Source organism: Idiotropiscis lumnitzeri, chromosome 18, assembly GCF_059441095.1.
Source record: "Idiotropiscis lumnitzeri isolate Australia: NSW breed Sydney's pygmy pipehorse chromosome 18, RoL_Ilum_1.0, whole genome shotgun sequence".
Taxonomy (NCBI): domain Eukaryota; kingdom Metazoa; phylum Chordata; class Actinopteri; order Syngnathiformes; family Syngnathidae; genus Idiotropiscis; species Idiotropiscis lumnitzeri.
In genome coordinates this window covers 15,472,963-15,488,023 of record NC_142408.1, presented here as the reverse complement: position 1 = coordinate 15,488,023, position 15,061 = coordinate 15,472,963, and the positions used below count along the sequence as shown (strand labels likewise).

At 44.0% G+C, this 15,061-nt stretch overlaps 1 protein-coding gene across 1 annotated transcript in view; it reads left to right on the top strand.

The window, feature by feature from the left end:
• The first annotated feature begins 7,375 nt into the window (after positions 1 to 7,375).
• Positions 7,376 to 15,061, top strand: part of LOC148319656 (protein crumbs homolog 1-like) — a 111,223-nt gene continuing 103,537 nt past the window's right edge. Inside the window, exon 1 of the mRNA XM_088280825.1 lies at positions 7,376 to 7,564. Coding sequence (XP_088136951.1) covers positions 7,498 to 7,564 — 67 coding nt within the window. The 5' untranslated portion in view covers positions 7,376 to 7,497. The remainder of the gene's footprint in view (positions 7,565 to 15,061) is intronic.

Sequence of the window (15,061 nt, the reverse complement as noted above, 5' to 3'; positions counted from 1 at the left end):
GAAAACAGCCACAGTCTCTTGGCAAATTAGGCAGACACAGTTGTTTCGTATTTCAGTGAAAAAATACTCAAATTTCCACTTGTCCTGGAAGCGGCGGCCCTCGCGGTCAACTTTCCTTTTTTTGTTTACAGACGCCATGTTAGAAATGGGCTGGGCTGAAACGATCACGAAAGGTCAAGGGTCACGGCGGCCAGAGTGCGGCCACAGGGCTACTGCCATCTTCTGGTGAAATGAAAAATATGAAAAATAGCTTTTTGTACACATGTATTTTATACTGTGTTCAACAGTGCTGGCGGGCCGCATATTATTGATTTCATGATAGAGGCCGCGGGCCGGTAAAAATTTGTCCACGGGCCGCAATTGGCCCGGGGGCCGGACTTTGGACATGTCTGCCTTACTGCGTTTGACAGGGTTGTTGAAACTTACAGTTATAGTTGAAACTTGTAAATTGGAGGTACTGGCCTATTGGATATGGAGACATAAAGATAAAGAAAAAGATGTCCTTTAATAGTCCCACAATGGGGAAATTTGAGGTGTTACAGCAGCAAAGATATAGATCACACAGAGTCGGCGGCGTAATGTTGCCGTTAATGTATAACATTAGCAGCAGACATTCATAAAAAGCATGCAAATATACACAGTATAAACATATATAAGTGTAAGGAAACACTACTAATGCCTGTCCATTATACAGAGGGGGAAACGCTGTAATTATAAAAACTACTGAATGATTGAAAATACTGCAATGACAAAAATATTGCAATGATAAAAGGACTGTAATGGTAAGAGTACTGAAATGATAGAAAAGTACTGCAATGATAAAAAATACTGCAATGCTAAAAGTACTGTAATGGTAAAAATTACTGCAATGGTAAAAGTACTGTAATAGTAAAAGTACTGCAACGATAGAAAAATACTGCAATGATAAAAGTACTGTAATAGGGAACGTCCTGCAATGGTAGAAATCCTGCAGTGATAAAAGTACTGTAATAAGAATACTTGAATGGTAAACAAAATACATGATAGAAATGATGGAAAAATACTGCAATGATAGAAAATACTGCAATGATAAAAGTACTGTAATAGTGAAAGTACTACAATGATAAAATACACTGCAATGATATGGACTGGCGACCACTTCAGGGTGTAGTGCGCCTTTCGCCTCTATTCAGCTGGGATAGGCTCCAGCACCCTCCCGTGACCCTGTACAGGATAAGCTGTGTGGATAATGACATGACAGGTCAAAACTGGGCATCTTAATAGTAATCCTGCATACATGGGACTCCCATTCCACCCCTTTTTTAATCAATTGCAATGTTTTGTATTTAATTCTGGCTCTGTGTCGTTGCCATAAATACCTTGAGATTGATCTGTCCCAATCATTAAATTGTTCAGGTGATATTTTGACTGCCAGATATTCAAATAGGTTGCAAAAATGTGGGAGCACATTCATCCTAATTGACTACACCTGTGAGTTTGATCTCAAGAAAGGAAACACATTCCATCCCCTGTAAGTCTAACTTCAAGTTAAACTGACCAAACTTAAGATAAAGCCGTTCGGTCAAGTCTTTAGCTATGTTACACCAAGGTAATAAAGATAAAGATGTCCTTTAATAGTCCCACAATGGGAAAATCTGAGGTGTTACAGCAGGAAAGTTATAGATCACACAGAGGCGGCGGCGTAATGTAGCCGTTAATGTATAACATTAGCAGCAGACATTCATAAAAGCATGCAAATATACACAGTATAAACGTATATACACAGATCCCCAAGTATATACACACTTACATCCCACAACAATTGTAAATGTAAGGAAACACTCCTAATGCCTGTCCATGGTACAGAGGGGAAATTAATAAAAACGCTGCAATGATAAAAAAATGCTGAATGATTGAAAATACTGCAATGATAAAAATACTGCAACGATAAAAGTGCTGTAATGGTAAGTGTACTGAAATGATAGAAAAATACTGCAATGATAGAAAATACTGCAATGATAAAAGTACTGTAATAGTAAAAGTACTGCAATGATAGAAAATACTGCAATGATAAAAGTTCTGGAATGAGAAAATATATTGCAATGATGATATACACTGCAATGGTAAAAGTACTGTAATAGTGAAAGTACTGCAATGATAGAAATACTACAGTGATAAATGTACTGTAATAATACTGTAATGGTAAATGAAATTCAGCATTGGTCAGTATTTAAGTACAGCATTGGATAAAGCCCAGTAGTAGTGTGTATTGCATTCTAGGACTGCACAATTGCACTAATGCCCGCCCGTTTGTAGGCCTGACCTAATGTTCTTGTTAAAAAGTCTGACAGCAGCCAGTAGGAAGGAGCGGCGAAATCTCTCTTTCGTACAGCAAGGGTGTAACAGTCTATCACTGAAGGAGCTGTGGAGTTGTTCTAAGAGTGTCATTGAGTGGGTGGCCTGGGTTGTCCAGGATTGATGACAGTTTTGCCGTCATCCTCTTGCCCCCCACTGAGTCCACAGAGTCCAGGGAGCAGCCCAGGACAGAGCTGGCCCTCCTCACTAGTTTGTCCAGTCTCTTTTTGTCCCGGCCCGAGATGCCTCCTGCCCAGGAGATCACTTCATAGAAAAAGACCGGTGAAACCACCAAGTCATTGAAGTTCCTGAGGAGTGTCCCCCAAACGCCAAAGGACCTAAGCCTCCTGAGTAGGAAGAGTCTGCTCTGACCCTTCCTATAGAGAGTGTCTGTGTTGTCGCTCCAGTCCAGTTTATTGTTCAGATGAACACCCAGGTACTTGTAAATTGAGACAAAACGTCTGTTCCCTGGATATTCACTGGTGCAGGTGGAGAGTGCCCACGCTTGCAGAAATCCACCATCAGCTCTTTGGATTTCCCAGCGTTGATTTGGAGGCGGTTCTCCTGACACCAGTCCACAAAACCCTGCGTAACCCCTCTGTACTCCCGATTGTCTCCGTCAGTCATGAGGCCAACAATCGCAGAGTCATCAGAGAACTTCTGCAGGTGACAGGTGGAGGAATTGTATTTGTAGGCCGAGGTTTAGAGGGTGATTAGGAAGGGAGCCAGAAGAGTTCATGCGGCAGAGGAGCACGTCAGACACACAGTCCTGTGTTCTCACATAATGTGGCCGGTTTGTGAGGTAGTCGTGGATCCATGTGATGAGGTGGTGGGCCACTCCCGCCTGCTCCAGCTTGTCTCCCAATAGGGTGGGGGCTGGATGGTGTTGAAAGCACTGGAGAAATCAAAGAACATGATCCTCACCGTGCCCCCCCCCGCCTTCTCCAGGTGGGAGAGTGAAGTGTGGAGCAGGTAGATGATGGCATCATCCACACTGATGCCAGGCTGGTATGCGAACTGGAGTGGGTCCATTGAGGACCTGACCAGGTGGCGCAAATGGACGAGGACCATTCTCTCAGGATCAGAAATCCCTTTATTGTCATTGTACAGTGTGCAACGAGATTAGAGAGCTCCCCTCTCCAGTGCAATACAACAATAAGTTCTCCAGGGTCTTCATCAGATGAGACGTCAGCGCCACTGGTCTGAAGTTGTTGAGCTCCTTCGGATGGGGGGGTCTTTGGAACCGGAACCAGGCAGGATGTTTTCCACAGCTGGGGGACTCTGCCCAGCTTCAGGCTCAGGTTGAACATGTGCTGGACGATTCCACCCAGCTGGTCTGCGCAGGATTTGAGGAGCTGGGAGCTAATCCCATCTGGACCTTCTGCCTTCCTAGCCTTCATCTGCCTCAGCTGGTTCTACACCTGAGATGTTGTGAGGAACAAGGCTGAGCAGGAGGAAGTGGTGGTTGTCTGATGTGGCTGGGAACTGGAGCCTGTGGGGAGAGAGAGGGGAGAGAAGAGAGGGGAGAGAAGAGAGTAGAGAGAGGGGGAGAGAGGGTCTCGTTCGCAGTGGCAGGAGGGGTTGGTGGGGCTGCAGCAGGGGAGACTAAGCGGGGCCGGCATTTGATCAAACCTATTGAAAAATAGGTTCAACTCATTTGCCTACTGAAGGCCCCCGGCCTTCTGGGTCTTACCTGGTTGTCCGTGGCCTGAGATGGTCTACAGGCCCCTCCAGACATCCCTGGCATTGTTCTTCTGCAGTTGTTCCTCCATCTGCATCCTGTAGGCCTTTTTCCCCTCTCTGATCCTCCTTCTCAGCTGACGTTGCAATTTTAAGGTTTAAAAGAATTTCAAGGTTAAAGTTAATTTTAGGTGGTGGATCATCGTTAAACGTAAGCACCGGAGTCATGCGAATATTAATTTTGTATCTTGTCAGTGTGTCATATTCATTCAAAATGTCCATTAGTTTCGTTAGTCTTTGTTGAATGGGTTATACTCAGCAATAGGTCATTCACTGAATATGGACAATTTTTGCACTCCTGATGCCATTGTCACCCCTTTTATATCCTGCCACTACCTGATCCGTTGGCTCATGGGTTCTGTAAACAATGCAAAAAGGAGCGGTGAGGCACTGCATTCCTGTCTTGTTTCCTTCTCTAGGTTAAAAGGACGGGTCAAGTCCCTGTTAATCTGTTAGAAGGAGATTCCTACAGAGCAGAGTAAACGTCTATCAAACTTTTGCAGAAGCCACATTTTGCAAGTACCTTATATAAAACAATACCTCACTGAGTCAAATGCCTTTTCTGCATTGGAACATAAAATTAAGGTGTCCAGTTTTTGTCCGGTAACTTGACTCATTATGTGTAGTGTTTTTTTGTTATCTTGAGTTTGTCTGAGCCTTACAACCTGTCTGGTCCATGTGCATCAAGTCCAGTGTTGCCGTGCCCCGGCACTATTTGTTGTTAAGGTTGTAGCACCAGTAATATGATTTCTATCCTTTTTGACATTATGGAAGTAAACTGTTTGTAATCAATATTCAGAAGCTTAATCGGGCGGTAACTCCTACCCTCCAATCGGTCCTTACCCTAGTTGGGAATAAATAAAATTATTGCATCCCTCCATGATGACAAGACCTAATTAAATGAAGTGTTGGATTCAGTTGGGCTTACATTGTTTCGTAACACTCTGTGTTAAACCCATCAGATCATGGAGATTTACCCCACTTCAACTTCCCGATCGCTGACGGCATTTCTGTCTTTGTTATTCTGGACCACAGTATTTTGTTTTGATCGTCTGTAACCTTTGATAGATGTAACTGGGACAGGAAAACAATAATCTGAGCATCGCTGCCAATTTGATTTTGATTTTATAGTTGTTTAGTAGTTGGAAAAACATTGTTAGACTTTCTCCAGACCGGTTTCTATTTCTTTATCCACAGGTTCCTTACTTTATGTATAGTTCTCATTGCTTGTTGCTTTCTCATCTTATATGAGAAAAATTCCAGTGAGTTTCCTCCTGCTTTGTCTTGTCATTATCCACACCGCTTATCCTGCACAGGGTCGCAGGAGGGTGCTGGAGCCTATCCCAGCTGATTAAGGGTAAAAGGCGCACTACACCCCAAACAGGTCGACAGCCAGTCGCAGGGTAGATATCGACATTTTCACTGAGTAGGACCGAACCCACGCTCCCCGCATAGAAATCAGGCGTATGCACCACTACACCATCAGTGACTTCACCCCTCCCGCTTTGTAATATTGTAATGTGAAAAGAAGTTTCTTTTGAATTGTGTGTTCAAGTAATCTAGTTTCATTTTCAAATTCATTATTTTCATCTGAATTTCATACTACTTTCCTCTCACTGAATGTTTTATCTGGAGTTTTTACAATTTTCCCTCTAAGGATTTTATGGTTTCCTGTATCAGTTTCTTCTTATAGGAGGAAATAGCTATGATCCTACACCTGATCACAGCTTTCAACGCATCTCAGTGTATTGGTGGTGTCACGTCATTATTATCATTAAATTCCAGATAATTTTTAATTTCATTTTTCAGTCTGTTGCTAATTGTGTTGCTTAGAACATTTGCATTTAACCTCCATAATGTAGACCAAACCTTATTGCTAAGGTGTACTGACTTGTAAAAGTGACCAGGATCTGATAACGTAGATGGGCCTATTTCGCAGTTCACCGATTAATTTAGATCCCTTTTAAACAAGAAAAAAAATAGTCAATCCGAAAGTAGATGTTAGAAGAGTGTGTATGGTCTTTATTATTCGGGTTCAGTTCTCTCCATACGTGCACAATTTTCATTTTTGTAATAGTACATGCATCAGATTTCTTGTTTGCTTAATCAACGTTTCGATATAATGTAATGTTGAAGTCGCCCCCGCAAATCAACGTTCATTTAATAGTTGTTATATTTAGTTCAATTAAATATTTATAAAAGGTCCAGTCACTTCCAGTAGGCACATAAACATTAAAGAGACTATTTTACCAGTGTTGATAACAAATCTACCTTCTTCATCTCTATGTTCTGATACATGTTCATAATTTATGACTCTGGATATCAAGATCGCCACTCCGATCCTTCTTCCAGAATCTTGAGAATATAAATAAGCATGATTAAATCCAATTCAATTTGGCATGTTCAGAATCGCTAAGGTTTCTGCAAGAATTCTATTTGAATCTTGTCTTTTATGATATTTGTCAACATGTATCCCCTCTTAATTTCATTGAGTACATGTTAATATGAAATCTTCTTAAGCAAAATCTCCAAAACTGATTGCTCCTTTACACATCCCCAACAACTTAATGTTCTTCCCTTCCAGCTAAAAAACACAGGGGGTGAAAATAACATGACAAAAACAACATTTAACAGACTCAAATTTTGTGACTCGCAATACAGAGGTCTCTGAACCTGACCCTGATGAGCCACGACAAAGGTCTCGAGCGAAACCGCCCAGAAATATAGAGGAAGAGGCCCTTCCCCGTGACGGCTGCATGATAAAAAAGCATGTCCAATATAAACTTTAATGTCTCTCTACTACTCATCAATGCCAAACAGAATTCTGTGTATTCTTTCGTCCTTCGATGTGTATGTGTGTGTGTGTGTGTGTGGGGGTGTGTGCGTGCGTGTGTTTTGGTCACACTGTGATCTATAAAATTTCTGAAAATGACTGATCTATTTGTCCTGATCCTTGAGCAGCTGTTCGGCGCCGATTTGCGATCATATCACATCATATATATATATATATATATATATATATATATATAGAGAGAGAGAGAGGGGGGGGGGGGGGAGAGAGAGAGCGTGTGTGTTAGTGTCTCTCGAGTTGTGTTTCTGGAGTGATTGGAAATAACATGCAAATGCTTACAGAATGTCACAAGAAGCACAGAGTAGACTGAACTACACGATACAAAGAATGAGCATTGGTGTGAACGGTTTAACCAGCTCATGTTTTCGCATTAGCCTGTCATGTCTAATTACACTCCAGAGTATGTGGGACTGGATCTTAAGACCTTGGCTGTGCTAATTGGCAGCTAGAGAAAAGCAGTGTGTACTTAGCCTTCCTATTCACACATGCTGACAGTAACAAGGAGTCTTTCCATTTAGTGGCAGTTTTACCATATCACAGTTTTGTTTAATGCCCGTATAACATCATATAAAATGGAGTTTGGAAAACTGTATTTGAATCTAAAGACTCTTTTTTTGACAACAATGCTGTTTAAATGGGGTGAGTAAAGGCATCTTTGTTAAATTCTTTTGTTTGTTTCCTGAGTGTAACGTTAACTTGGGAACTTGTATATTGCAAGAACAATATAACTCTAAACATATTGGGTTTAGCTTGCATTTATTAGCATTATTACAGAATAGATCTCATAATCACAAGGGGTCAGTAATGCAAGTAAGTAAATAATCAGTATCAACTTGGGCTTTGGAATTGGAGGCTCATGGTTCCATGCTCTGCTGTCTGCTTCCTTGTTGAGTTGCTGTGAGTGTGGCACGTCATTGGTCCAGCTCTAGACGTGCAGCACTTTTTACTCATCACCTTTTGGCTTGTATACCTGCATGTGTGTGATGTAGTTCTCTGTGTGGTGTGCAACAAAAATATATAGTAGTGTGTGAGTTGAATTTTCCCGACAGGAGTATTTACAAATCCATCATCAGGGCCCAGCCTTAAGGGGGCATATGAAATGCATGGTGGGATAATTATTATTATTTACCTACGGACAGCACTTACTCCATATTTGTATTAAGTTCATTTTGTCTTCTTCTTATGATTTATATTTGACTGATTCATTTATAGCAGACAATTTCGTTTTAGGTTAAATTTTTACCTGACATGTTTCGGCGAGTCTTTCGCGTTCTTCAGAGTGTCACATGATGGTGTCTTGTGACCTGTCTTTATCAGCTGATGTTCCGTGAGGGCGTGACTTAACTGTCAAAAAAATGACAGGCAAGTCACGCCCCCTGCTGTCCGTTCACTCCTCCAAGATGCTGCTCCAGGTGGTAGAGAGGATTAAGGCTCCCTCGTCCGTTATAAATAATAAGAAGACAAAATGAACTTAATACAAATACTACGTGAAAGTTATGGAGAAACATGCGTCAAAGAGTTTCGCCTAATGGAAAAGCTGTCAAAGAAATGGGCTTGCTATCGAAACCACCCGAGGTTCAATCTGCGCTGCCGGGATGAAGAAGTTATCCCGGCCAATCTGAAGATCTAGAACCCGATCCCAATCAGGAACGCGGAACAGATCATCAGAAAGGTGCGGATGACCCTGGTGAAAGAACTGATTCGGTGCACAGCAAACAAACTCAACAACATCAGCCGGGAGGAAGGATACAACCTCTACGTGGTCTCCCGGACGAATGTATCCTGCCGGCACCCATATTACCCCACGACTCAGTCCGAAGGACCGGTCAGGGAGAGGGCGCCGCCACTATCTCCTGCCACCTTTTGGCTATGGCTCCTGCGGTGCCCCCGACTCATTCCCCTCCGGCAGAGGATTTTCGGCGACGCACCTCCCCCTCACAATGGCCTCTCCACCGAGCCGCAGAAGGTGATTGCACTAGCTGGGCGAACCTTGGGAGGTTCCGCCCAGGCGCCAGCCCAACAACAACAACAACAACAACAACATCAGCAGCGATCTACAGCGGGAAACGGAGCAGTTCAAACTACGGTTTCCCCTGGACAAGGACACAGTAACTACGTTTCACTTAGACAACATACACGAACAGGAATTCACCGCTACCAAAAGCCAACACATCCAAAAGCTAGACCGACTCATCTCGCAGGAAAAAAAGGACGGAATCGAACCACGTACACGTGTATGAAAAATGGGTGCACAACATGTCACGCCACAACCTTACGCAAGCAGAACGCAGCATACTGTCAAAAGGACTAAACTACGCGATCACACCCCAAATAATACCACACGAGGATTTCATTTTAGCAGTGGAATTAGCATGTGAAAAAATACAAAGCCCAGAGCAAAAAGCAGCACAATGAAGTCGCAAGTATATTAAAAACGGCCAAACCACCACCCAGCAATATTAGCAAACAGGAAGCAATAGCCATGAAAACACTATCAAAAATATGAAGACATCTCAATCCTCCCAGCAGATAAAGGCAAAACTACAGTAATCATGGACACGGACAAATACGAACAACAGATGCATCAGCTACTGCATGACGATGCCTACAAAGAATTAAAGAAAGACCCAACAGAAGACAAGAAAAATAAACTCAAAGCACTACTCAAACCATTACTCAACGAAAATAAAATTGATAGGCAGTCATACAACCACTTGGTACCCACAGCAAATATCATCCCCAGAATCTACGGCACCCAAAAATACTTAAACCAGGCACACCTCTCCGTCCCATAGTAGACAGCATAGGATTGGTCACATACAATTTGTCAAAAACACTGACAGAAATAATAAAAGCACGACTGTGACTCAAAGACCACCACTGCAAGAACTTGCACCAACTTGCCACAGAACTCACCAACATAAAAGTACAAAAAGACGAAATGTTCATTTCTCACAACGTCATTTCACTGTTCACCAAAACACCCACACAAGCTACCATCCAAATAGTACAGGACAGGTTAAAAGCGGACAAGACACTCAAAAAACGCACAAATCTAACAGTAAAGGACATCACCCAACTACTCAATTTCATCGCTACATCAACATACTTCAGATTCAGGAACACCATATACCGGCAGAAAGAAGCCTTCGCCATGGGAGACCCACTCTCAGCCATCCTGTGTGGATTTTTCATGGAGGACCGAGAACAAAAGGCACTTTTAACAGCACCGGACAAATTCAAACCATCTCTATGGAAACGCTAAGTGGATGACGTTCTGGAAAAAATCTAAATAGGACACACACAACACCTTACCGACCACCTCAACTCTACAGACACCACAGGCAGCATCAAATTTACACATGAAGAGGAAACGGACCAATCCATAGCATTCCTGGACTTGAATATATTTCACACAGATAACGGAGACATCAAAATAAAAGTACACAGAAACCACACTCACACCGACCAATACCTCCTTTGGACATCAGAGCACCCCACCATTCATAAGTTATCAGTCGTCAGAACACTACACGAACGCACCACAATAATCACAGACCCTGAGGACAGAACACAGGAGGAAAAACATATAAAAGGTTGTCAGTATCCACAGTGGGCCATAAAAAAAGGGGCAGGTCAGGTCAAAAACAAAAATAACAACACAGGTGAGGAAGAAAAAACAAACAAACAAACAAGAGCGCAGAGGAATGGTATTGTTGCCGTACGTAAGAGGAATTACGGAACGTATCCAAAGAGCAATGAAAAAATACAATATCAACACACGGGTCAAACCACACACAACTCTCCGCCAAATACTGGTACATCCAAAAGACAGAATACACCCAGAAAACAAATGCAACTCCATTTATGAAATTCCATGCAAATCATGCAATAAAACATACAGGAAGGAGTCTAAACATAAGAAAAAACACAAGACAGAGTGCGAGAAGGAGAAGGCAACAAGACAAACAAGAGCAATAAAAGAAAAAGCACAACAGGAACATTACAAATCAGCCACCACAGACCACTGCAAAAGAGCAAACCACATCATGGACTGGGAGAAGGCCAGGGTCATCCGCACCGAAGAGAACAAACACCAGCGTTGGATCAGGGAGGCCATTGAGATCCGTAAGCGAGGCACGAAAACCATGAACAGGGACGAGGGAGCCTTCATCCTCTCTACCACCTGGAGCAGCATCTTGGAGGAGTGAACGGACTGCGGGGGCGTGACTTGCCTGTCATTTTTTTGACAGGTAAGTCACGCCCTCATGGAACATCAGCTGAGAAAGACGGGCCACAAGACACCATCATGTGACACTCTGAAGAAGGCGAAAGACTCGCCAAAACATGTCAGATAAAAATTTAACCTAAAACAAAATTGTCTGCTATAAATGAATCAGTCAAATATACTTACTCCATATATCCGCGTTGCATTTCCGTGCCCATTCAATACTTTTGAATGGCGCCAACAGAAAGTATGATAATAGACATATACAATACCTAAACAAAGGTGCCTTCTTGAGTACGTTGACGGCGCAGCCGTATTGGATGTGGAAAAGTGAAGCTATTCATGAAGAATCCTCGTTCGCTTGCTTCTTGGAGATGTATCAAGTCAGAACTCATTGGATTAATACTAAACCTTCCCTCTTTTGATTGCGTTATGTAATTTTAGCTCAATTTATATGAATATTATTTGCCGATTTTATGGCTAATACAAGAGCCACATCCAACATGGCAAATGCGCTGACAAATCACTTCGATAGGGCCACCCGGCGCAACGGCTGATTGCTGCAGGATTAAAAGAGAAAAGGAAAAGATAATATACCTTAATTTTGTCCAAAGAGATGTCCAAAGAGTTTGTGGCTCCCATGGAAACTTTTATAAGATAAGATGTCCTTTATTAGTCCCACAATGGGGAAATTTGAGGTGTTACAGCAGCAAAGATATAGATCACACAGAGTCGGCGGCGTAATGTAGCCGTTAATGTATAACATTAGCAGCAGACATTCAGAAAAAGCATGCAAATATACACAGTATAAACGTATCTAAGTGTAAGGAAACACTCCTAATGTTTGTCCATTATACGGAGGGGGAAACGCTGTAATGATAAAAACTACTGAATGATTGAAAATACTGCAATCATAAAAATATTGCAATGATAAAAGTACTGTAATGGTAAGAGTACTGAAATGATAGAAAAGTACTGCATGATAGAAAATACTGCAATGGTAAAAGTACTGTAATAGTAAAAGTACTGCAACGATAGAAAAATACTGCAATGATGAAAGTACTGCAATGGTAAAAGTACTGCAATGGTAAAAGTACTGTAATAGTAAAAGTACCGCAATGATAGAAAAATACTGCAATGATAAAAGTACTGCAATGATAAAAGTACTGTAATAGTGAACATCCTGCAGTGGTAGAAATACTACAGTGATAGAAGTATTGTAATAAGAATACTGTAATGGTAAACAAAATACATCATTGGTCAATATTTAAGTACACCCTTGGCTGAAAGTACAGTAGTAGTTAATATTGCATCCTAGGACTGCACAATTGCACTAATGCCCTCCCGTTTGTAGGCCTGACCCAATGTTCTTGTTAAAAAGTCTGACAGCAGTTGGCAGGAAGGAGCGGCGAAATCTCTCTTTGGTACAGCGAGGGTGTAAAAGTCTGTCACTGAAGGAGCTGTAAAGTGTTCTCAGAGTGTCATTGAATGGGTGGGCTGGTTTGTCCAGCATTGATGACAGTTTTGCCGTCATCCTTCTGCCCCCCACTGAGTCCACAGAGTCCAGGGAGCAGCCCAGGACAGAGCTGGCCCTCCTCACCAGTTTGTCCAGTCTCTTTTTGTCTCGGCCCGAGATGCCTCCTGCCCAGGAGACCACTCCATAGAAGATGACTGATGAAACCACCGAGTCATAGAAGTTCCTGAGGAGTGTTCCCCGAACGCCAAAGGACCTCAGCCGCCTGAGTAGGAAGAGTCTGCTCTGACTCTTCCTATAGAGAGCGTCTGTGTTGTCGCTCCAGTCCAGTTTATTGTTCAGATGAACACCCAGGTACTTGTAAGTTGAGACCCTCTCAACGTCTGTTCCCTGGATATTCACTGGTGCAGGTGGAGAGTGCCGACGCTTGCGGAAATCCACCACCAGCTCTTTGGATTTCCCAGCGTTGATTTGGAGGCGGTTCTGCTGACACCAGTCCACGAACCCCTGCGTAACCCCTCTGTACTCCCGATCGTCATCGTCAGTGATGAGGCCGACAATCGCAGAGTCATCAGAGAACTTCTGCAGGTGACAGGTTGTGGAATTGTATTTGTAGTCCGAGGTGTAGAGGGTGAACAGGAAGGGAGCCAGCACAGTTCCCTGCGGCGCTCCCGTGCTGCAGAGGAGCACGTCAGACACACAGTCCTGTGTTCTCACGTATTGTGGCCGGTTTGTGAGGTAGTTGTGAATCCATGTGATGAGGTGGTGGGCCACTCCCGCCTGCTCCAGCTTGTCTCCCAATAAGGCGGGCTGGATGGTGTTGAAAGCACTTGAGAAATCAAAGAACATGATCCTCACCGTGCCCCCCGCCTTCTCCAGGTGGAAGAGTGAAGTGTGGAGCAGGTAGATGATGGCATCATCCACACTGATGCCAGGCTGGTATGCAAACTGGAGTGGGTCCATTGAGGAGCTGACCAGGGGGCGCAGATGGACGAGGACCAGTCTCTCCAGGGTCTTCATCAGATGAGACGTCAGCGCCACTGGTCTGAAGTTGTTGAGCTCCTTCGGATGGGGTGTCTTTGGAACCGGAACCAGGCAGGATGTTTTCCACAGCTGGGGGACTCTGCCCAGCTTCAAGCTCAGGTTGAACATGTGCTGGACGATTCCACACAGCTGGTCTGCGCAGGATTTGAGGAGCTGGGAGCTGATCCCATCTGGGCCTGCCGCCTTCCTCGCCTTCATCTTCCTCAGCTGGTTCTTCACCTGAGATGTTGTGAGGAACAAGGCTGAGCAGGAGGAAGTGGTGGTTGTCTGATGAGGCTGGGAACTGGAGCCTGTGGAGAGAGAGAGGGGCGAGAGAGGGGGAGAGAGGGTCTTGTTCGCAGTGGCAGGAGGGGTGGGTGGGGGCTGCATCAGGGAAGCCTGAGCGGGGTCAGACATTTGATCAAACCTATTGAAAAATAGGTTCAACTCATTTGCCCACTGAAGCCCCCCCCCCTTCTGGGTCTTACCTGCTTGTCCGTGGCCTGAGATGGTCTTCAGGCCCCTCCAGACATCCCTGGCATTGTTCCGCTGCAGTTGTTCTTCCATCCGCATCCTGTAGGACTTTTTCCCCTCTCGGATCCTCCTTCTCAGCTGACGCTGCACTCTCTTCAGCTCGTCCTTGTCGCCTGAAACAAAAGCCCTCTTTTTCTCCTTCAGGAGAGCTTTAATGTCCGGTGTGATCCAGGGTTTGTTGTTGGAGAAACATCTTACAGTCCTGGTGGGAATGGTGTTCTCCATGCAGAAGTTAATATAGTCTGTAACTGTGTCTGTTAGACCATTAATGTCCTCACCGTGAGCTTCGCTGAATACCTCCCACACAGTTGTGTTGAAACAGTCCTTCAAGGCCTCCTCGGCTTCTCCGGACCATCGCTGAACTGTGCGTGTCACAGCTGGCTGCCTGCGGACGAGAGGTTTGTACACAGGCAGGAGAGCAACCAAGTTGTGGTCAGCTTTGCCCAGCGGGGGGAGGGGCAGTGACGTGTACGCCTCCTTGGTGTTGGCATAGAAGAGGTCCAATATTTTATTGTCTCTGGTTTGGCATGTTACATATTGTGTGAATGAAGGCAGAGAGGAGGAAGGAGAAGCATGATTGAAGTCACCAGAGATAAGGAACAAGGCATTTGGGTGCTGTGTTTGTAGCCTGCTCACAGCTGCATTCAGTACATCACAGGCTGTCTCACCGTTAGCAGAGGGAGGCACGTACGCCGCCACCGCGATCACATGACTGAACTCTCGCGGTAAATAGACCGGACGCATGCTAACAGCTATCATCTCAATGTCCCGACTGCAAAGTTGATCCTTAACAGTTATATGCCCAGGGTTACACCATCTATCATTAACAAACACAGCCAGCCCTCCCCCTTTTCTCTTACCGCTCTCCAGTGTCCTG